At 40.6% G+C, this 24,963-nt stretch overlaps 1 protein-coding gene across 1 annotated transcript in view; it reads left to right on the plus strand.

Annotated features, from left to right (window-relative positions):
• Nucleotides 1-21,924, plus strand: part of SPMIP7 (sperm microtubule inner protein 7) — a 56,888-nt gene extending 34,964 nt beyond the window's left edge. Inside the window, exons 6-9 of the mRNA XM_058534843.1 lie at nucleotides 1,829-1,870; nucleotides 3,283-3,390; nucleotides 16,652-16,759; nucleotides 21,801-21,924. Of these exons, the coding sequence (XP_058390826.1) occupies nucleotides 1,829-1,870; nucleotides 3,283-3,390; nucleotides 16,652-16,759; nucleotides 21,801-21,924 (382 nt within the window). The remainder of the gene's footprint in view (nucleotides 1-1,828; nucleotides 1,871-3,282; nucleotides 3,391-16,651; nucleotides 16,760-21,800) is intronic.
• The last annotated feature ends 3,039 nt before the right edge of the window (nucleotides 21,925-24,963 follow it).

The raw sequence follows: 24,963 nt of genomic DNA on the forward strand, positions 1-24,963 counted from the left end.
TATATGGATCCATTGCATTAATTTTTTTAATGAATAATCATCTGATGAATTGAGAGCTATATGTCTTAGTCAGTACTACCACATTGTAGAAACCCTGAGGGTACTGCTCACCCTGGAGTCTTGCTGTATGCAAATCTTGCTCCCAGGAACCCACACAAAAACCTGTATGCGACTGTTTATAACAGCTTTATTCATAATCTCCAAAACCTAGAAACAACCAAGATATCTTTCAACATGTGAATGGAAAAACCTACATCAGATAAATGTACTAGAGTACACCCATGCAACGGAATACTACTCAGCAATGAAAAAGAAATGCAGCACACAACATATGGGTGAATCCTAAATGCATTTTGCTCAATGAAAGCATCCAGACCCAAAAGGTCACGTATTGTATGATTCCATTTATATGACGTTCTGGAAAAGGCAAAACTATAGGGATGAGAATAGATCAAGAGCTGCCAAGAGTTGGGGGAGAAGAAAAGGGATGAATATAAAGAGTCTGTAAATGAAACATTTACAATGATGGAACTGTTCTGTATGGTTCTGTGGTGGTGGGCACATGACTTTTTGCATTTGTAAAACCAAAAAGAATGAATTTTACTGAATGCAAAGTAAAAAATAAATAAGTAAATAAAAATCTACCAGGATGATGGGGGAATCCAGCATGGAATGCAGATTTCAACAAATGAACCTGTGTTACAAATAAATGACATAATTACACTTAGCTGGATGGAAAAAAAAAAAAAGAGTGTCCTTAAATAAATTTGGATCTAAATAAATTTGGAAAAATTTATATTTTGACTGAATACTGTAAGGCTAAAGACAAAAAGAACTATATATAAGCACTATAATCTAGTTGGTAAATGTGTTTCTCACAGAGAAATGAGTTGGCAATTCCAAAACTTATTACATGTATACTAGATTTGAACCAAAAAATAAATTTCTGGTAGATAATAGGAGGCAGATTTCACATTGTCAGAGAAGGAAGTTACAAATAAGTAAAGGAGAGAGGCTAAGAATAAACCCTGTGGCGCTGGATTAGATTAGAAGATATCCTATGAACTCTCATGTGTTTTAATAAATACACAGTGCGTACATACAGAAATATGTAGAGATATGTGGGGTCGTATACATGGGTTCATATACATCCATATATTCCCAGCTCTGTCCGCCGAGAGGGCCTAGAAGCAGGGACACCCCAGCAGCCACCAGCACATCTAGTACCCAGACATTGTTTTTAAAAGACCATTCTCCAGTAAAAGAAATTTGGAGATCCTTGGAGAAATGGCTGATTCTAGGGCCAGAACAGGGGTAAATATACCCTGAGCTCCTTGAAATGCCCTAAATAACTGTGATCTTGTGTAAGTTACTGAACTTTGTGCTACAGCTGCTTCCTTTCTGCCAGGGAGAATTAAGCTGGATGGTCGGTAAGATCCACTTGAATGTGGAAATTCTGTGTGTCTAAGAAAATAAGAGGTTCAACTTTGCCAAATATTGCAGGTCTAATCACTAAGGAAGTGTACAGCAAAAGAAAGACTCAAGAGGAGAGGCTTTGAAATAGAGCTAGATCACAAGAGAATCAACAAAGACATGTGTCCACGAAAGTTTGGAGTCAATTTGTTCTGCTTTTATTTTCACTTAAAACTACAACTTTAAATCATTTATGTTTAAAATTACAAACTTTTGGAGGTCAATTCCTATGAGACTGAAGACTTTTTATTTGAATAAGAGAAATGCTGTAATAAAAATAAGAGAAATGCTGTAATAATTTGATGTTTAAGTTAATGTCAATAATGCAATCACCCATATTTTCTCTTTTTCTAAGTGTGAGTCCAAGTTCTAGAAGCAGATACATTCCTCTCTATACGTAAGTAATGCTTCTTAATGTTTTAAAATTACTATATTTACATCTAAATTGTAGCTGTTTTCAGCTCACTCATGTTTATAATTCACTTTTTAAGACAACTTATGCTTTCTAACAGATTTCTAATGTTTCCTAGCACAATGTCTGTTTAGTGTCAGGACTTTCATCAAAGGTTTGTTAAAGATTTTGATAAAAGAAGAAAAGGGGGAGTGGTATTTTTCTGTTTTCCCAAATTGGTTATTTTATGAAATAAAATGCCTTGGATGCTACTAATATTGGATGTAGTCAACCAGAAAGCCTTTTATACTTGATGTGGAAGATGAGATGTGCTCACTGACAATGAAGTGCAGGAAATGTATCCTCTTACTTTTTAAAATTTAGATCTGGCTTTCTATGGATGGCAAAGACGTGCATCATACCATTTGGGGGTCTTATCTGCTTTAGGTTGAAGAATAACCTTGTGTTTTAGTCTGCTCAAAGCTGCTATAACAAACTGCTGCACTCTGGGGGGTTTATTTATTTATTTCTCACAGTTCTGGAGGCTGAAAGTCTGAGATCTGGGTACCAGCACGGTCCGGTGAGGGCCCTCTTCTGGGTCACAGACTTCTTGTTGTATCCTCACATGGTGGAAGAGGCGTGGGAGCTCTGCGGGATCTCTTCTAGAAGAACACTAATCCCATTCATGAGGGATCTACCCTCATGACCTAAGCACCTCCCACCTCCTAATACCTCCACCTCCTAATACTATCACCTTTGGGTATTAGGATTTCAATATATGAATTTTAAGGGGACACAAACATTCAGATCATAGTACCTTGGGACAAAGTAAATCTAAGAGAATGGAGAGGTCTGGGCCCTTAGTCTTTGCACCCACCCCCATTACTGTTGCCCCTTCTGCTCTAGAATAGGGTTGATAAGTCTTTCTACTAGTGGAAGTGCCTCAGGGACACTCTCTGACTGATATTGACGCAGCCTTCTCTCAGCCCCCCAAAGGCACATCGCTGGGTGCTCAAGATCCCTGGGCGTTTCTGTCTCCACAGGAGCCCAATTCACTCCAGCAGATACAAGTCTCTGCCTCACCTCAGGCCTCCTCTCAGTCTCCAGTGAAGGAGTTGTCCCAGGGTTGCAGAAACAGTCCGTTTCTTTGCTCAAAAACACAAACCAGCTTTTCTCCTCACTCTGGCCCAAACTTGAAATCACAAGAGCCTGGCAACTCTTCCTCTGAAAAAGGGAAAAATCTCCTTTTTAAATTTTTTTTTAAAGCAATTTTTTCCATCATCATGGTTATCTTTTTGCATTTTCAGTTTTTTATCTATTTTGGCAAAAAAGATTTCCTATGGAAGTTAGGACACTGTTTATCTATTTCTTCTATGTTTCTTAAGGAAACATATGTCATCTTCTTTTTGCCCTAACAGTGGTTATGTGCAGTCTACAAATGCTGATGACATTGACAACCCCTATGGAGACATCACATCTCTAGCCAACCCTCGGAGGTCTAAAATTCTTTATACAAACACAAGTCGGTGAGTGCCACTCCTAATTATTCCCCTCATTTTATTGTTAAGGATGAAGCATGGTGATGGGCTTTATTACAAATGAAGAAATAAAAAATGGCCTGCTATTGAACTTAGCTTAAGAAGAAGGATATCTGTTTCCTGAGATAACTGTAATTTGTCACAAAAGAGATTACAGTTCTGGGCACTGACTAACTTCAGCGCCTCGAGAGAGAGAGATATATATATGTGTGTGTGTATATATATACACACATATGTAATATATTATAATTATGTAATATATTATACATATATGTAATATATCTTTATATGCTATGTTACATAGGTATCATAGATATATATCTAATATATATACAGGTATGCCTCATTTTATTGCTTCACTTCATTGCACTTCACAGACACTGCGTTTTTTACAAATTGAAAGTTTGTGGCAACCCTGCGTCAGGCAAGTCTATTGACACCATTTTTCCAAGAGCATTTGCTCACTTCGTGTCTCTGTGTCACATTTTGGTAATTCTCGCAATATTTCAAAATTTTTCATTGTTGTTATATTTGCTGTGGTGATCTGTGATCAGTGGTCTTTGAAGCTACTATTGTAATTGTCTTGGGGCACCACGAACTGCGCCCATATAAGATGGTGAACTTAATCAATAAATGTTATATGTGTTCTGACTGCTCCACCAATTGGCTGTTCCCATGTCTCTCTCCCTCCCCTTAGGCCTCCTCATTCTCTGAGACTCAATGATATTGCAGTTAGGCCAGTTAATAACCCAACAATGGAATAGCTGGATCATATGATATTTCTATTTTTAATGTTTTTATTGGTGTCATAATAGTTTACAACGTTATGAAATTTCAGTTGTATATTATTATTTGTCAGTCACCTTATATATGTGCCCCTTTACCTCTTATGCCCACCCCCCTCCCCCTTCTCCTCTGATAACCACTAATCTGTTCTCTGTCTATGTATTTGTTTATCTTCCACATATGAGTGAAATCATATGGTATTTGTCTTTCTCTGTCTGGCTTATCTCATTTAACATAATACACTCAAGTTCCAACCATGTTGTTGCAAATGGGACGATTTTGTCTTTTGTTATGGCTGAGTAGTGTTCCATTGTATATATATATACCACATCTTCTTTATCCATTCATCAGTAGATGGGCAGTTGAGTTGCTTCCACATCTTGGCTAGTGTGAATAATGCTGCAATGAACATAGGGGTGCATAAGTCTTTTTGAATTGTTGGTTTCAAATTCTTTGGATAAATACCTAGTAGTGGTATAGCTGGGTCATATGGTATTTCAATTTTTAGTTTTTTGAGAACTCTCCATACTGTTTTCCATAGTGGCTGTACCAGTTCGCATACGCATCAACAGTGTATGAGAGTTCCCTTTGCTCCACATCCTCTCCAACATTTATTATTTTTTGTCCTGGTAATTATAGCCATTCTAATAGGTGTGAGGTAATATCTCATTATAGTTTTCATTTGCATTTCCTTGATGATTAGTGATGTTGAACATCTTTTCTTCTACCTGTTGGCCATTTGTGTATCTTCTTTGGAAAAATGTCTATTCATATCCTCTGCCCATTTTTTGATTGGGTAGTATTTCCAATTTTTTGAGGAAACTCCATACTGTTTTCCATAGTGGCTGCACCAATTTAATTTTCTACTGGCAATCTATAAGAGTTCCCTTTTCTCCACACACTCTCCAACACTTGTTATTTCTTTTTTTTTTTTTTTTTAATAATAGGCATTCCCACAGGAATGAGGTGATATCTCATTGTAGTTTTGATTTGCATTTCCCTAATAATTAGTGTTGTTGAATCTCTTTTCATGTGCCTGTTGGCCATCTGTATATGTTCTTTAGAAAAAAGTCTGTTCAGATCCTATGCCCATTTTTTAATCTGGTTGTTTGTTTTTTTGTTTTTGAGTTGTATGAGTTCCTTATGTATTTTGGATGTTAACCCTTCATCATATATATGATTTGCAAATATCTTCTCCCAGCCAGTAAGTTGTCTTTTCATTTTGTTGATGTTTTTCTTAGCTGTGCAGAAGCCTTTTAGTTTGATGTAGTCCCATTTGTTTATTTTTTCTTTTGTTTTCCCTTCCCTGAGGAGGCATATCTGAAAAGATATTGCTAAGACTGATGTCACGGAGCATGCTGTCTATTACAAACCAATGTTATCTCAATAAAAAATAAACAAATAAATAAATAATTCTACGATAACCTCTAAGTGTACAAGTGAAAGGAAGAGTTGCACGTCTCTCAGTGTAAATCAAAAACTAGGAAGGATTAAGCTTAGTGAGGAAGACATGTGGGAAGCTGAGACAGGCTGAAAGCTGGGCCTCTTGTGCTAAACAGTGAGCCAAGTTGTGACTGCAAAGGAAAAGTTCTTAAAGGAAATTAAAAGTGCTACTCCAGGAACACATAAATGATGAGAAAGCATAACAGTCTTATTGCTGATGTGGAGAAAGTTTGACTGGTCTGGATAGCACACCAAACCAGCCACCACATTCACTTAAGCCAAAGCCTACCCCGGAGCAAGGCCCTAACTCTCTTCAATTCTCTGAAGGCTGAGAGAGGTGAGGAAGCCACAGAAGAAAAGTTTGGAGCCAGCAGAGCTTGGTTCACAAGGTTTAAGGAAAGAAGCTGTCTCCATAACACAGAAGTGCAAGGTGAGGCAGCAAGGGCTGATATAGAAGCTACAGCAAGTTATCCAAAGGATCGAGCTAAGATAGTTAATGAAGGTGGCTACACCAAATAACAGATTTTCAATGTGGATGAAACAGCCCTATATTAGAAGAGGATGCTGTTTGAGACTTTCATAGCTACAGAGGGGAAGTCAGTGCCTGGCTTCTCAGCTTCAAAGCACAGGCTGGCTCTCTCGTCAGGGGCTAATGCAGCTGCTGACTTGAAGTTCAAGCCAGTGCTCACTTACCATTCTGAAAATCCTAAGGCCCTTAAGAATTATGCTAAATTTACTCTGCCTGTGCTCTATAAATGGAACAACAAAGCCTGTATGACAGCACATTTGTTTACAACATGGTTTACTGAATATTTTAAGCCCAGAGTTGAGACCTACAGCTCAGAAAAAAAGATTCTTTTCAAAATATTACTGCTCATTGACAATGTACTTGATCACCCACGAGCTCTGATGGAGATGTACAACAAGATTAGTGTTGTTTTCATGCCTGCTGACACAGCATCCCTTCTGCAGCCCGTGGATCAAAGAGTAATTTTGACTTTCAAGTCTTATTATTTAGGAAATACGTTTTGTAATGCTATAGCTGCCATAGATCGTGATTCCTCCAATGGACCTGGGCAAAGTAAATTGAAAACCTTCTGGAAAGGATTCACCATTCTAGATGCCATTAATAACATTCATGATTCATGGGAAGAGGTCAAAATATCAACATTAACAGGAGTTTGGAAGAAGTTGATTCCAATCTACGTGGATGACTTTGAGGGGTTCAAGACTTCAGAGGAGGAGGTAACCGCAGAAGTGTGGAAATAGCAAAAGAACTAGAACTAGAAGTGGAGCTTGAATATATGACTGAATTGCTGTAATACCATGATCCAATTTTAGTGGATGAGGAGTTGCTTCTTATCGATGAGCAAAGAAAGTGGGTTTTTGAGATGGAATCTACTCCTAGTGAAGATCCTGTGAAGACTGTTGAAAGACAACAAAGGATTTAGAGTATTACATAAACTTTAGTTGCTGCTTTATTTAGTTGATAAAGCAGCAGCAGGGTTTGCGAGGATTGACTCCAATTTGAAAGTTCTACTGTGGGTAAAATGCTATCAAACAGCATTGCACGCTACAGGGAAATTGTTCGTGAGAGGAAGAGTCCATTGATATGGCAGACTTCATTGTTGTGTTATTTTAAGAAATTGCCACAGCCGCCCCAACCTTCAGCACCCACCACCCTGATCAATCAGCAGCCATCAACATTGAGGCAAGACCCTCCACCAGCAAAAAGACTATGACTTGCTGAAGACTGCGATGATGGTTAGTGACTTTTAGCAATAAAGTATTTTCATGTAAGCTATGTACACTGTTTTTTTTTTTTACATAATGCTATTGCACACTTAATAGACTACAGTATAGTGTAAACATCACTTTTAGATGTACTCGGAAACCAAAAAATTTGTGTGACTCACTTTATTGTGATTCTTGCTTTATTGCAGTGGTCCTTAACCAAACCCACAATATCTCTGGGGTATGACTGTATTTGCTTTTACCAGTGGGAATACTGAGGCTCAGAAATTACTTCCCTAGGATTCACAAGACACACTGCTGGCCCTTGAAGGCCTGTGCTCCTTTCATCATGTCACTGAGTTGGTAAACATCATGGGTGTGATACCATCAGCTACTGTAATGACTGACAAACGTACAGAATGTTTCATGCAAGGCCATAGTATGAATGAATCAGGACAGTAATATAAATGTTAATTTATTTCTGTTTTTTTAATACATCAGTTGTGCCCATGAGACAAACAAGCTACATTTCACATTAGCTATTCTCAGAACTATTCTGTTGTTGGTTAAATGCAATACTATAATCTACAATATTTTGAATTTTCCTATGTTATCTATGTATACAAGCTAATTCTTTTAACTAGTTGGCAAAACTATAAAATATGTTTCAAAACTAGCATTGGGTTTAAAATATAGTTATGTAACTTATCTCACTTAAATGGCTAATTCAACTAAAAAAAAGAGAAGAAAAAGAATATCTAAAATGTTCCAGGTTCTGTGCTGACAACTGTGATAATATAAAGATAGGAAAGACAAAACTTTGCCTTCATCTAGCTTAAAATTCTGAAGGGCCGATCAGCTCTGTACACAAATAATTATAGTAGAAAGCAGGCTGAGGTAAGTCTCCCACAAAGTGAGCTTAGTGTTTTTGAAGGTGAGTTGCTCAGAGAGCACTTTCACCCACAGGCTGTGGAGGCTGTGACATTTGAACTGAGTCCTGAGAAAGGGTCAACTCGTGTTATTCTTCCATAAATTCTGCAAGGAAACTATTGCTATTAAACATAGTTATTCTAAAAATTTTAAAGAAAGAATTTGGGGATAAAACCAATTTAAAAATATTCTACAGGCATAAAAATTTAATAGTTTCTCCATTGAAATGTATGTTTCAATTTTGAAATGTACAATTTAGTTTTGAAGTGTTTTATGAAACATTCTTGCTAAAGAAACGAAATGTATTCTTTGGGTCATTCTTCAAAGAGAGTGAAGAGCAGTCTGGCAGCACTTTTAAAATTTGATGTAAAACATACCATTTAACTTGAATAACTTTGGGAGTGTGCCGTTCCACCTCATCTTGCTGCTAGTTTCTGTTTTTAAGGAAGTGAAATTATGAGTGGATCACCTGTGAAAATTGAAGACATTGTACTTATCCAATTTGGGCACTAGAGGGCCTCCAAGGTTGCAAAGTTTCTTCTTTTGATTAGATTTCAATTTTTAATATAATCTTAACCTTTTAACACAAAGAAATGCTTTCCACTTTTATTATGAAATACTTATACATACAAAAATGTGTAGTTCCATATGTAACATATAAAGTAAAATAACAAATAAATGCCTGTGTGTCCCCCACCAAGCTAAAGAAACAATGTTTTACTAATATCTCTTAAACCACCTGTGAGCTCCTCCCAGCCTCATCCTTGGGTCCTCCTCCCCAACCCAGAGGTCATCACCTTCAGACTTTGTGCTTATCCTTTGCTTGCTGTGCTTTATAGTTTTATTACATATACTTGAATCTCTAAACAAAATATTATGTTGTTTCTATAACACTGCATTGAGCTAAAAAGCAATACAATATGACTTCATTTGCATGAAGTCCTAAACCCAGAAACACCTAAATTTACTAACCTTGTGTCAAGTAGGGAATAGAGTAGCATCCTATTCTAAAGCAAATATGACTCTTCCTTTATTTTCTCATCTTTAAACTTTCTTAAAGAGAAATCTCTTTATGATATTATTTTAGGATTCTCCTCATAACTCATGATACTCAATCATGTTGGGGAGCCGTGCTATTCTCGCCCCTTCAGTAGGAAGCCATATTTCCGCCAGTGTCAAGGCCACTGACTCTTGGGTTCAGGTGGTTCCATCGTTGGAATCACCAATTTCCCTAAACGGTGAATGTTTTTCAAATTTCCCTCATTAATTGATTTTGTTTTCTGGTCAACAAGTCATCTGATATGATCAATATTTTTCTATTGGTAGTGATTTTACTAATAGGCTAAAAAATAGTTTTTTCAATTGTAGAACTGAATCTGATTATTATAGAAAAAAGTACAGAAAAATTAATAACAATAGAAACATAACCAAACTCTTCCACAAGAACATAACCATCATTAAGATTTTGGCACATTCTCATCTTTCAAATGTATTTGTAGTGTTGTTTTTGTATATTTATATTGCTACGATCATACTACATATAAAATTTTTACCACCTGAACATTACATCATCATCATGGGTTCATGTTATCATGAACTCGTCATAATTTTTCTTTGTCTAGATGTGCTGTCATTGACTAGTTCATTTAGGTTACCCATGTAGATTCTTTCCATTTTTTGTTATGATAAATAATGCTGTCAAACACTTTTCGTATGAATCTTTTTCATGATTTGGAATTATTTATTCAAGGGAGACTCCTTGAAATGGATTATGGGGTCAAAACATATAAATGTTCTTAAGCATATTGCTAAATCATTTTCTGGAAGTTTTGTATAAATTTACAGTGGAACCACTGTTTGTGCTCAGTGCTTCTGCTCACCTTCAATGCTAGCATTAAAGCTCACCAAACATCTTTTTTTCTTCCAAATGTTTCATTGTAAAAATAATTCAAATATTTCTAAAGTGTAAAAAGTAAAATATCTCTTCCATTTTCAATCCCAATGTTAAAAGTTTGATGTATTTTTTAGTCTTTTCCTCTAAGCACACATGAATGTCTGCAACGTATATGTGCATGTATATTGTTGTGTTGTGCATGCGTATATGGGGTGTGTGTGTAAGGTTGAAATATGCAATAGACATTTTTCCTGATACTATGCAGGGCTGTTAAAATATTTTTAATCACTGCATGATATTCCACCACAAGGCTATATTATACTTCACATAGGACAAGTACTTACTAAACATTTTTTCTATTGTAAACAAGGCAGCAATAAACAACCTCTACATATATCTTTGCACAGTTATGCATGCAATTCTGTAGAACAAATCCCTAAAAACAGAATTGTTGCATAAGAAGTTTTCTCATTAAAATTAAAATTTTTCTAAGTTGGTGGGTTTGCCCAGTTATTCAAAAACATTTAAAGTTAAGGAACTCAAAATATGAATGCAGTTTCCACTGCAGTTTCTAACTTCTAACTTGAGACCAGTTTAGGAACTGGGTGAATCCACAATATCCATTGGGTTCAATGGGAATTCTCAGGATAGTTAAACAGCTTTTTTGTCCCTTCAACAAATATGTACTGTTTACTGGATCAGGATACTGCTTAGGAATTAAAAAAAAAAAAATGATACAAAGTCACTCCTCACTTATAGTCTGTCAAGCAAAAAAGTTCTGGTAAAACTAACATGAGGATCCCTCCCTTTTCTTTCTAAATCTGATTTTTACCCTCTTGAATACAAGAGCATGTCTTTGCAAGAGCTTAATGAACAAGGCTGAAGAGAAGTGTGTCTTCTTCTAGTAATTATTTTGTAGTTCCATGTAGTTTCAAAATGCTTTGCATTCATGAGTCATCTGTGCAAAGCGTCTGGCTATGGAATGATATGTAATGGTAGATCTGTGCAAAGCTAAGATCCAAAAGCATGTAATCCTGCCCTTTCCTAAGAGAATGGAGAGAGCTGCTAGAAGAGCATTTTCTTTTGCGATGAACTAACGGAACTTTGTGGGATCTTACGTATGTGCATCTCACCTGGTCCAGCTCCTTGTTTTACCAACGAGGAAACGGAGGCTCAGAGAAGGAGAGGCGCATGCCCAGGCAACAGGGCAGACTGAAGTGGAAGTTGGCTGTGAGCCTGAGCCTTCCCACCCTAAGCCTGGTGCTTTCCAGACACCACGTGCCTCTTTTCCCAAACCAGCCAGGCGCCTCCACTGTGCTGTCTCCCACTAGGTTGTAATCTTTTATTTCAGGACTTCACAGGGTTTCATATCTACTGTGCCTTTACCTCAGTCATCTCTGTGATGAAGCACTTGCGAAAATGAGTAATTGTCCAAAATGGACCCCCAGGCGGATGCTGGTCAGATCTGCGATGGAAGAAGGGGGGCCTTCCTGCCAGTCACCGGTGTGTGTTGCACCTTTAAAAAAAAAAAATCTTACTACAACCCAGGTTAAAGATTGAGGCTATGAATAGTAGTTCCTTACATTAGCCTGACACTTCTGCCTTTTCAGAGAACTTTCACATCTACTCTCTCATTTGTTTTTCAAAATAGTGTGATGAGGCCAGAGGTGCGGGAACAGGTTCTATCCCCATTTTACAGATGAGGAGGCTGAGGCCAGAGAAAATGATATAAAGAGCCCCAGATCACTCATTTCATAAGTGGCAAAGAGAACAGCCTCCTAATCCCCAGGGCAAACTCGTGCCCTGAACCCACAGGGACATGCCCTCTGCCTCTGATGACTACGTGCTTCCTGGGGCTTCAGCCCCACTTTAATACGAAGGCTTTGGGTTCTTTCTAGATCTCTTTCCAAAGGAAAGAGGTGAAGTTTCTAACAGAGGAAGAAAAAGTATATCCACTAGATGATGATGATAATAATAAAGCTATAATTCCTGGACAAACCTTGGGGCCATAGCATCTTATTACGTTCAGAGAAACACAGTCCAATGACCAAAATGATTCTGGTCTTATTTGGATTTCTTACTGAACATTACAGCAAACAAGTCAAAGTTCACAAGCCCTCCTTCCTTCCCCCCTAGCTGCGCCCCACCCTCAGAGTTTCCTGCAGCACTCCTTCTTCCCACCCTCCCAGTCCTGCCTCCCCCTCCCCCTGCACCTGCAGTATGCCAGCTCTGTACACAGGTAACATCACCCCCAGCCCTCAGCAAGGGAGCTACAGTCCCGCGACCATGGGCAGAGTGTAGCTCAGAAACTTCAATTCTGCGTCTAAGGTGACATGGCCGTTAGGGGCAGCCCTGGAGTTCAGTGCTGGCTGCTCTGACACCCTGACCCCACGCCTCTTTCTATATCCCTCTTACATGCTCCCGCTCTTACGTTGCATCAAAGGTCTTTGCCGCATTTGGGTTCTTTAAACTTTTAGATGTGCATTTTTTGAATTAACTTATTAATGTGAAAGCAGTCAGGAGCCAGACCTGCTTGATTTCTGGCTAAATCTGTACCTGACACAGAATAGTTCTCGATAAAAGATAGTCAAATTGACTTGAACTGGCACTTACACCCACACCCTGAATAAATGCCATCCACTCTGACCTAGCAAGTCTCTCCTGGCTAGGCCTGAAGCCCTGGGTGTGAGGGCATGAGGGGCAGTTCCCATACAGGCCTTCTGGGTCTGGGTCAGTTCCGCCCCTGCCAGCTTGGTTGGCTCTGGGCATGTTACACAGACTTTCTCTGCCTCAGTTCTTGTGCTTACAAAATGGGCGTGATAATAGCACCTATGGCACAGGCTATTGTGAGAATTAGATAAGTCAATTCATGTAAGCATTTAAAAGGGTGCCCTGGATACAGTGCACAGTACAGAGAGAGGTGTGCACACTGAAATTCTAATCCACGTACACACTACATATATTCTATGTATAACAGTTTTTTCCACATTTTCTTTATTTTCTATTCAGCTTTTAATTACACACCATCTGTACTCCCTTTTTCTAACTGATTTACTAAACTTCCTTGTTTTCTGAAGTTATTTAATTTCTATTTTATTATGCTTTGTTGAGCAAAACCAATTAGTTGTAATCTTAGGCAATAATTTATTCAAATTTACCCATTAGTGATCAAAACCTGGCTTATTTTGGGAGTCAGGGTAGAAAAGATGTTCAAAGGACTAAAAGCTATGGAGCGAAGACAAAAATGAAGACTTCTCTTATTTTTAAATGGATTTCTGCTTGTCTCTGCTCTCCTTAAATGAGAGAGGGCATCTCTGAATATGCAACTAATCTGGAAATCCATTTTAAAGTCTGTACATTTCAGTATCTTTAATACCTTTGTTTCCCCATCTGAAAGATAATGTCTCCTACTAGCAGCAGGTCTGCAAAATGTCCCCCAGGGACTATTCTCTTCTTGATATAAGGTCACCACACTGCACTTAAGATGGAAAAAGGTCCCCTTGTGATATTCCTGCAAAAGGGTTAAGTGAAGGAATAGATCTAGAAGCAGCGTGGGTGAGGACTTTCGTTTTCAAATATTTGGCAGTTTTTTATGCAACTGAATTTCTCAAGCCCAAGCAGCTTATCTTTACTGTAGTCTACTAGTTCATGGTTTGTTATTATTAGATATGATGTAATACAACATAATATCATTATTATAATGCAATGAATAATGCCATTTAACATCAATAACCTGTATGCTACAGGACACGTATAGCTGTATGTTTTACATCAAGACCTTCTTGTGATTGACACATTGCTTGCTTCCATCGTTGACTTCTTAACTGCTCTAATGGAAGGCTAGGACTTTAGAGGCATCTTAATTCTGCAGGTGTGTTAGGGGCAGTGGAAAAAACCTCTCACACAGAGGAAGGGGATTTCCTTTGTAACACGCATGGAAGCTTTAATGAATGTTTGGGGGAGAGACATACACATGAATAATTTTGCCCCAATTTTTGTTACCTCGCTCAATACAACTACCCTCCTTCAAGAAAATTCCAAGAAATCCTAAAGGGCACTGCCTAGGATTTGGCAACACTAATTCACTCACCCAAGTCCCTCCAACAAACCTGAAAATGGAGCTCTGAAACAGAGACTTCCAAACTGTGATGCACACTAGAATTACCTGGAGGGCTTTTGAAAACCCCAATTCCCAGGTCACACTCCCGACTAATTAATCAGAATGTCTGGGGGTGGGAGTCAGGCATCAGTACCTTTTAAAAATCCCTGTGAATTTTCAGGAGGCAACAACTTCGGAAACCACTGTCTTAACATCTTTACAGCTGCCTGTGCTGGATAAACTTTGCATTCTCCACTTACTGGGCTCCTATTTTGTAAATTTCTTATTTCTTTAAAATCTTGTATTTCAAGTAAAATTAATTGAGCACCTATTCAGTGCTAAAGATTTGCTGGCTGCTTTCACATTCACTTAACCCCCAGAGGGCCCCTAAGACGGTAGTGCTGTTCTCTCCCTGCTGCGGTTGACTGAGCTGAGGCCCAGAGGGCTTTCCTCACTTCAGTAAAATCTCAGAATTGGTTCAGGGGTTGAGTCAGGCTTGGAAAGGAGGCCTGGCTCCCAGATCCGTGGGCTTCCCCTACTCTTTAGCTGCCTTATTTTCCTAGTCTCATGAGATCCATTAACTTGTACCATTTATTTTGCTGTTGCCCTTGATGTAATCTCCCTTCACTTTGTTAGCATCAGGGAACCCCGATTTTATTGCCTGCCAGCCATTAAGTTATCACCTATAGAGTTGTAGAATAATACACTGGGAAGAGACATATGAGGTTTATTAGTACAATCCCTGTCTGATACATGCTTTGTTCTCTAACGTTCTGATACCAGCACATAATCAATGCATGGAAGGACACCAAGGGGTTGCAATACGAACGGCTACCTTTTTTCCACCAGACATTTTCACAAGCAGAATCTCACTTTACTCTCACCTGTGTCCTTGAAGTTGGTATTAAGACCACCTTTCATAGCTGAGGCAATAAAGCTCTGAGAGATTATGTCAACTGTCCAGATCTGAGAGCTGATGAGTGAGGTCGTGGGGTCTGAATTTGAGTCCTAACCCTCGAGCACACACTCATTTCACTACCCTTCTCTTCTGTCTGCCTTGTCACCTGACACTGTAAGGAGCAACCTCCCTGAAGCTCCACATTTCAAAAATTACTCTTAAGGGAAATGGTTCCTGGAGGTTTTCTTTGACTTATTGGATGTGTGGAAAGGACGTGGATAACCACGAGATCCACAGAGGAACCATTCCTTCGCCTTCGACGAAGGTGTGGTTGTTACTGCCATGTTGCATTTTGTCTGTGCATCAACTAGAAAAGGAACCATGCGAAAGGGATGTCATGCTCTCAGAGAAAGGGCCCAGGGCTGGAAGCACCGACCACTGAGTGAGTGGAAGTGACACACTGGTGTCTGACCCTCTCCTTGCTACGGGCACGCAATGATGGTGATGTTTCTCTTCCTCCCACCAAAGCAGGCACTATAAGCTGAGGCTGTAGCACTGAAGGGATCCTAAGAGCTGAATCCCACAAAGATGATGTGTTAGTTGAGTGAGTCTCATGATTTGCGTGTGGTGTATTCTCGATCCTTGAAATGGAGTTTAAATCTTATATTTTCTCAAGCTCCTTGAGGTTAAGGCCAGCATGTCCTAAGCAGCACTCAGGACTGGTCCTGGCGTTCAGCCCCACCTCTCTCTCAGGAAATAATCCATGTAAAGCATTTTGTATGCTATAAAAATGGCAAACAGAGCAGTTATTCTTCACACTCCTCTGATCTACCTATTAAAATATTTCTTTTGAATTTTTGTTTGCCTTTATAGAGAGGGATTTTATATCTATGTGGAGAAAGTCCACCGTTCATTCTTGTGTTTTTCTTTTCTCCTCTCTCACTGGTAGGAATAAAATGAGGGCAGCTGAGGAGTAAGTGGAATTGAACTAAACAAGCCAATACTCGTTTAAATTTGTGCAATTTTAGGAAATTAGTAACAGTGCATTAATGGTAACAAGAAAGAAATATTATTTAAAAAACACAGTTGTGTGTTCACTAATATTGGAGACAGCATCACAGAGTTACGTGTGGGACAGAGGTCTGCTGTTCTGTAAAGAACCAGTGTCTGCCTTCATTAGGACACAGAGCTCAGCAGGGGATCATGTATGTAAAATACATGCAAATTCAAATAATAGGAACATACAGACTTGAAATAAGTTTCTTCAGCCTTCGAGTAGAGCTGTCATCTGCACATCTCTGAGTCAGTGTACCTGCTGCCTGCCACTCTTCCTGTTTGGCAGCCCGATTTCCAGACCTTACGCAGGACAAAACCATTAGACTGCGTCCTCCTTTATATTTTCTTATTTGGGTGCTCTTTCACAAATCGTTATTGTCATTTCCTCTCTTCCCCCTCTTTCCTTTAGCTCTGCAAATATTCCAGGATACACTGGTAAGGTTCATTTCACAGCCACCCACCCAGCAAATTCTGATGTTCCATCAACAACCCCATCGCCAGATTCAGAAGTGCACCAGTAAGTATGCGTCCTATTACTCAGCGTGCTCAGATACAGTGTGTGGGTGTGTGTGTGTGTGGGGGCGGGGGGGATCCTAATTATGGTTATTGCATTAATGAACAATTAAATACTAGGAGTAAATTCACATCGTTTAAAAAAATGGGGTGTCAAGTCCAAAAAGACAGAAGAGTCCATTTTCCCACTGACGCTGCTAAAGGAGCATATGAAGATATGTAAAGCGCATTGGGTGGGCAGCATCTTTGCCTCGGGGACTCACAGCTTTGCACACATGCCATCCTTCTGCGTTGTCATCAGAACATGTAGGGATGCATGCGACATACTACATGAGACACGGATTTACTTCTAGTGCATAACCACCTATTTTTCACAAAAGACAACATTCTATTGAAAGTCATATATATTTTTAAACACTATTTTGTAAATTGAAAACAGGAGACATTAGGTGGAAGGTTATTGCAGACTCCGTTATTTGAAGCCAATAGCGAGAAGCAGCACATTATTGCTCATTATAACTCAAATTTGAAAGCCTCTGATGGAAGTCCTGGCCTTGCAAATAAGATGACACAGTTCTGAAAATGCAAATGCAGTTTTAACCCGGTCCAGATGCTGGCCTCGTGCAAATAAATAAACCACCGTGGTAGGCCAGTGTGTGTCTGGGAGGGGGAGGGAGGTAGTTGTCCCCAAAAGGGTGCCTTTTCTCCTTTTGGTGGAGAATCCATTCATTTATCAGACACTTATTGAGCATCCACTCCGGACCAGGCACTGTTCAAGGCACTGAGCACATAGAGCTGAACAAAGAAGATTCCAATTCTCAGGAGCTTACATTCTGGTGGGAAAGACAAACAGCAAAGAAGAAATAAAATGATTTCGGAGAGTGATATATGTTGTGAAGAAGAATAGGCAAGGTGATGTAGAGAGTGCCTGGGCAGGGTGCCAATTTAGCTAGGTAGTCAGGGAGGGCTTTTGGAGGAGGTGACCTTCAGGCAGAGTCCCAGCTTCTGTCCCAAAGGACTTAAATGTTCTGAAAGGCAGCTACTGTGAAGGGATTCTTGGGCCATGGTTTGCTGTTCATATAGCTATTCGTTCTCTCATTCATTCATATGTTTGTTGGTTAATTCATCTGTTCTTTCATTGGGTCAACAAATGTTTATTGTGCTCCAGGAATTCACAAGAATTAGACCCAGTTTTCAAGGAGCTCAGAGTCTAGCAGAGAGCAAGAAATAAGCAACAATAGTAGAGGATGGCAAGCATCAGCATGATAGTAGTCACTTACGTTGGCCAAGGACTTCCTGTATGCCAGGAACTGTACTAACTCCTTTCACCAACCCAGTAACCCTGTGAGGAGGGTACTCTTCTTTTCCTATTTTCAGATAAGGAAACTGAGGCATACACAAGACACCAGGGGATCTGCATGGGGGCACTAAAGGAGACTATACAGAGGAAGTGGTTCATGGGGTGACCCTTGGAGGAGTGGGACTTGGTGTCATAGACATTTGAGGGCAGCACTTCACGTGGGCAGGGTTTTGCTTACTCCGGGAAGCCCACAGCAAGAAGCCCCTCATCACGCAATCATGGAATCCAGGGAGGGGGGCTCTCAGGGCCACTGCTAGTCTTTGTATACCACTGTGTGTAGAAAACCCTGAATCATTCCACACGCCCTGTGTGCTTGACCTAGTTCTACTGGCAATGACGAAAGGAGAGGGAAGGTGCCTGCTGACAGAGGGCTTTGTCAGCTGATCTAAGTTTTGGGTTTGACAATTGTCTAGAATCTCTAGGCCATCTGATGAGAAACATTTTAAAAGGAGGTCATTGGCTTTCTAAGGTAGTACTTTGCATTCAGTAAGTTTTCTCTCAAGACACATTTTCAAATGTCACGAATCCATTTCCAGAGGCAGGACTGGTAGAAATTTAGACAATTAATGTATTCTATTTCATATGAAGGACCTAATGAAACAGTGTCTAAATCGAATGCATCCTTGTATCTGTTGTTTAGACTTACTGTCCAGAAAGAGCTGTGTCTGGATGGTTAATGACTGAGGAGAGTCCTAACTCAGAGATGTTTCCTCAGGGCAAATGCGAACATTTCAGATCCCTTGCCTTTTCCACTCGCAATCCATCTTCTCACCCTGAGTATCCCAGACCTCACCCCTGACGTCCCGTTGGTCTATCAGGTTTCCACAGCCACGTGATCTAGCTATCCAATTTTCTAATACCTTTCAGAGAAATCTTTATTTCTAAGTGGAAAACTATCCTCCACTCTTGCTGCTACTGTTACTCCTGTTACTGCTGTTACTACTCTTACTACTTGAGAAAAGAACTTAGATCTTTCGGCCACATGCTGAGGTCCAGATTCAGGCCCATTATTGGCTCCTGGGCAGCCCTCACACCAACCCACACACACTGCACACGCAGCTGTCATCTGCTGTCACAGAGTGGGGACCAAGATCCCTCTGGGTGGCTTCTCTGGGGTTCTTATTCTCGAGGTGCACTGGGCTCTGGAAACATAGACAGTGTCAGCAACCCAAGTGTCACTCACAAGTAGGTGACAGACTTGAGTTGGGCCAGTTGCCCAGGTCTCCGCCCCTAGGTTTACCCCTAACCATGGGTCTTGACAGGCAGTGAGGCCCTGCAGGGAGAAAGCACAGTGGGGCATTGAGATTTTAAAAAGCACTCTGCTAACCCAAGGACGGCACCCTGTAGCAGGAAGGCCGGTGATCTGCATCTATCCTGGCCCTGTGATCAGAGGAAATCAGGTCTTTGAGCTTCTCCATCATGAAGTATCGCCTCTGATTTTTTGTAACACTATATATAATGTTTTTTTGCTAAAAATTTCCAGTGAAAGTGGCAGTCTAGGTCTCTTTCTGATGAGTATCATGAGAACTTAGTGAGCTAACTTCCTCCTGATGGTGCCTGCCTAATCTGATGCGTTTTTTCCTGTTGTTTCTAAGAAGCCATCTGCACACGGGCGTGCCCTGGGCACTCCGGGATCTCAGGCTCTGATTCTACCCTCTCTGATCCTCTGTGATGCGTCTTTCTTCTGTTAGGAGCCTGTACTTTCCCCGTGGGGGCCACATTCACACTACTGTCTGCCCTGAAGCCCACCTCCCTCCCCCAGGTCCCTCTCAACAGAGGGGCTCACACTGTGCTTACAGGGCAGGCCAGCCACGCTGCTCCATGCACCCTCTCTACGGCCTCCCATCAGAATCTCTACTGCCCCCACTGCTTCTGTTTCCTTTCCTCCCGGAAAGATAAGTTCTCACTTTTCTAAAAGTTTCATCCTTCCCTCTGAGCTCCTGCTCCTCTTCAACCCTGCTTCCTGCCTGCTTGCATATGAAGAAACCCTCTGGCCTCCCAACTGTAGAACGAGACCATGTTCCCCTCTGAGCTGCCCTCCAGTCTCTCTCCTCTCCTTCCTTTCACTTCTAAGCTTCTTTAAAAAGCAAACAACCACTCTCCCTTCTCTCACTGCCTCCACATCCTCCCAGCCCACTCTCTCCTCAACCTCTGGCAGTCTAAATTCTGACACCGCCAGTCAGATGGAACGCTCCTGCCTGCCAGATCCAACACTGATATGGCCACCAGGAGAGAAGGACTGTTGAAACCTCTACATGCAGAGGGAGGGCAGGAACAGCACGTTCACTATGTATCTTTGTGGTTGATAGGCTGCAGTGGTGGTCTGAGGTCAAGTTGTTTAGGCCTTGAATGTCAGTGCCAAGGGTTTGAGGGCCATGTGGTCCCCATAACACATTTTGAGTAAGGTGTACAGGACACCAGCAGTGCCTTAGGATTGATATTGAGTTGAGATGCAGAATAGTAAGGAAAGAGATTATTGGAAGGGATTAGAATTGAGGCGATGGGGGTGCAGGAGGTGGATCAGAAGGGGTGTTGCGAATCTGTGAATTCCTGAGTAAGGGAATGCAGGCAGAGGTGCTTCTCTTGACTCCTGTTTCCATTGTGGTCCAGTGTTTCTTGCGCATTCCCTCACACCACAATGCAACCTTCACTGGAGTTCTCACTTCATTAACTATTTCCCACAACATAATAAAACAATTATGACTTCGTGATAATCATAGCATAAAAACAAAGCCACTTTAGATTCATTTGCTGTGTGTTCTGTAACTTCTGCCACATACGAACATTACGTAGTATGGGTGTGATTCAAATAGCAACAAATTCACAGCAAAATTGCTACAGGCTATGTGTGCTTGTTCAAGACAGTTGTCACGACACGTGTCCACACTGGGAGGCCACTTCCGGGCACAGACGCGGTTGGCAAAGTATCATTTGCGTAGTGTTCTACGTATTCATGGTGATTTTCTTTCTTTTAATTCTCACAACAAACTTGGTAGGGCGTTAGTCCCGCTCGGTAAATAAGCAAACTAAGACACGTGAGGGCAAGAGCATCCTGTGAGAGCAGTCAGCTTAACCCTGGGGTGAAACCCACTCTCAGCCCTGCACATGGCCTGCCCTGCTTCTGCCCTGCTCTCACTCTCCCCCTCAGGGCTTCCCCCACATGCCCGGTGCCCTCCCACCTCCATGTCTCCCTACACCCTGCCCTTTGCCTGCGCCATCTTGCTTTCACCATTACCTAAGTCCTCCCCGACACAGACTCTGGGCGGAAGTCCTTCTCTGGCCCAGAGAGGTGACTCTACCTCTGTGCTCCCTCATGCCCTGGTCCCAGCCCCACAGTGACTTTGTGTGGTAACCATTGGGTTATTCAGCTGCCTCTCTACAGCCTTACCTCTTTTCAGCTGTATTTTCTGCATTCTTAGCACCTACTATAATTCTAGGCACAGAGTAGACTTTCAATCAATGAAATGGATTGCAATATAACGCGATAAATGAAATTGAATGCAAATAAATGAAATAAATGAAACAATACACACAAAGATTAATCATTCCCAGTCTCTCTTTACACCATGTGTTCCCCCTCCCTCTCTCTCTCTCCTGTACATGTGTATCATTAGTTGGAGAATAAATGAGGTTATGTCTTTATGCTTATTTTATGTGTAATTTTTTTCCCTCCACTCTGTTACAGCATCTTACGAAAAGAAATGGAAGTTGACCTCTTCCGTCACCAGGCACCATTGTCTCAAATGGTCACAACTGTAAAACCCTACAACCCCTTCAATAAGAAGGAAAAGGAAACCGTAGGCTACTGAAGGAGGCTGGCCCTCTGAGTAAGACTTCTAAACCTCAGCCTGGAGGAGGCACTGTGCCTGGTGTGATGGGGAAATAAAAGACCTGGGCGTGTTCCAAGTCTGTCTGTAGAAGTCGAATGAGGGCTGGGCTCTTTTCTGCCTGAAGCAGAGCATTCTGAATCCCAGCCTCAGTCACTCACCTGACCTGGCCCTAGAATGCCACTTTTCCATGATGGCAGCCAAGATTTTCTGAAAGCCACCAGCAGCAGGGGTCTTATTTTAGAATATTCTTCTTTAGAATTGGAATGCCAAGTCTACCTAGTGGTTTCATGTCTTGACCATGTTAATGCAGGGATTATAACTGTAGAGCACAGATCAGAGATTTTATGATCACAGACTATCCAGTCAAAAACACATATATTGTCAATGGAAAACTGAGTGACTGCGAGAGAAAGTTGCATTCTTCACATAGGGCACACCATCACATGGGAGACAACATCTACGATAAAGAAGGACAACGCCCTCCCTTGCCTGGCTCCAGTATTTCTCTTTGGAAGAGAAGCATCCCCCAGGCTCCTTGAGGGTCAGGAGGCAGGAATGTCCTCTCGTGCCCACTTGTGGGTCAGTGTGTGGCTTGACTGAGCATTGACCAAACAGAGCACCAGCTCCAGAGTCACTTGAGTTTATATGTGGCTGTGCAGGATCCCTCCGGCCTCCCAAATGTAGTTATACTTTATACACATAAAATTTATATTTGTATACACACGTCTGTTAGAGTTTACAAAGTGCTTTCACAAATCTTGGCTCATTTCATCATGCAATCCCATAGCAGGCATTTCACAAATATCTTGCTATTTTATGAATAAGCAGACTGAGGCTAGGGGAAGTGAAATATTTATCTAAGGTCGTACAACTAATAATGAGCAGAGTTAGAACTAGAACCTAGGCTCTTTGAATTTACATATTGTAACTCCCCCACTCCATTTCTCCACAGATTGGGTAATCTTCACTGAGTTATTCAAAAACAAAACAGACAGGAAAAAAACAAAAAAACAAAAAAAAACTTCCCTGTGTTTCTAGACTTTTTAGAATTGTTTCTCAGGGTCTTCCTGCCTTCTCCTTCTCCCAAGAGATTCATAATGAGATAGTTATCCCACAGAAATCCAAGCAGATGTATAACTCCTTTGGGGGTAGTTTGGCCCTGCTTATCTCATTGAAAGGGCAAAATCAGCTATTTTTGTTTTGGGATCATGTGTTGGCTCAGTTGACAACTCCATAGACCTGGGTGTTGACTCTGCAGACCTTCTCTGTGCTCTGCCTTTCTGCCAGGACAAACAGGAGGCACACGTCCATCCATCCTGGGGAGCTGACTCGCCTTTCAGAAAAGGAATGACTTCACCTGCACCTGATCTTGTGGTCTAATTATTTTCAGAAAGACCAATTTTGTAAAAAAAATCAGACCAAAACGAAAATCTTCATCTCTGGAAGATTCTCACCCAAACACTAATGGGAAGGATTAGCCCTGTCCAGGAAGTAGATTAATGCAGGTACCTAAGATTACATTTTGTAGTAAACATCCTTAGCAGGCCACTTTGTCACGAAGTATTGCTGCTCAAAATCTGAGGCACCTGTTTATCATTCTGGCCCTTTCTATGGCAGGGCACCAGTAGCACCTGACCTTAACATTCTGAAGGCTAAGATAATTGTTTCCATCCTCTACAGTGCGGATAACTGGATGCCTATCAGAGCACTGAGCACCTCCAAAGCTGCTTCTAGAAGGATGTTGGCTTTGCTTGCAGCATCCCTGGGCTACATCTAGAAGAAGAGAGATGGTAGCTCTCCATTTGCACCATAACTGGTTCAGACTTCTTTTATCTTGTGAAGATAAAATGCAAATCTTGCTCACCACAGAGCTGGAATCCAAGGCCAACACAGAAATGTCAGAGTTCTTGTCCCTTGCTTGTGAGTGTCAGTTGTATTCTTGGGTTTCCACGGTCAGCAGTTCAACTGAAAATCATGAAATCAAGGAAGATAGCCTCAGGAATATGCATCTGCTCTTCAAGTTCTGAATTCTGGTCTTGGATTATTCGATGCACAGGAGCCAACATACCTGCACTTCCTTAAGTTAGACACTTGCCATTCACTCTTCTCCCCAAAGCACAGTCTTCCCTACAACGTTACTCTCTCAGGTTTTACTTATCCCCAGGGATGACACAAACATAGAGAACCTCTGTGGTTTTTATAAAACTTAGGTGGAAGTTAGTGTTAGAAGTTATTAGAGAGTTCACCCGAGAGAGAAAATGCATGCTAATAAGCTTATTGTAGCAAATAAGGATATTCCAATGTAATTTTGTAAAAATATTACACAAGTACAATAATATGAAAATACAAGATTCATGATAGAACAGAAGAGAAAATCTTGAAATGAGTAGATAAAAGAATCATTTTAAATCCCTAAGTGTAGGATAGATTTTTTTTCAATAGGTGATATTGAGACAACTATTTGGAAACAAAAGAGAAAGGTAGAGCCAGGATTCACCCATAAATAAAAAGTCAACTGCTCTTGCAATACAGCTTTCAATGGATAATTTATAGCCTTAGACTGGTTACCGAAATTCAGAGTTGGTTTATAAGGTGAGGGTAGTGGAAATTTTTTCCAAAGAGGCCACTGAAGCCAGAAATCATGAAGAAAAAGGTAATTACTTTTAACATAAAAAATACCACCAAAAAATATTAAGACATCTGTTGGGAAAATGTATCAAACAAAAGATTCATATCTTCATTATAAAAACAGCCCATGATAAAAACAAATTACACCAATAGAAACAAGGCAAAGGATATTAACAAATACATTAAAAAATAGGAAATATAAATGGCCAATAAACAAACAAAATCTTTACATCTCAGGAGTATTAGAGAAATCACTGTAATATTTCACTTTTCACCCATGGATCAGTGCTGGTGAGAGATTCATATCTTTACTTTCCACTAGCAGGACGCAACATTGCTGACACCTTTCCACAGGGTCTTTGGCAAAATGTTTCAAGAGCTTTTCCAGGT

Source organism: Diceros bicornis, chromosome 41 (genome assembly GCF_020826845.1).
Source record: "Diceros bicornis minor isolate mBicDic1 chromosome 41, mDicBic1.mat.cur, whole genome shotgun sequence".
In the NCBI taxonomy this organism is placed as follows: domain Eukaryota; kingdom Metazoa; phylum Chordata; class Mammalia; order Perissodactyla; family Rhinocerotidae; genus Diceros; species Diceros bicornis.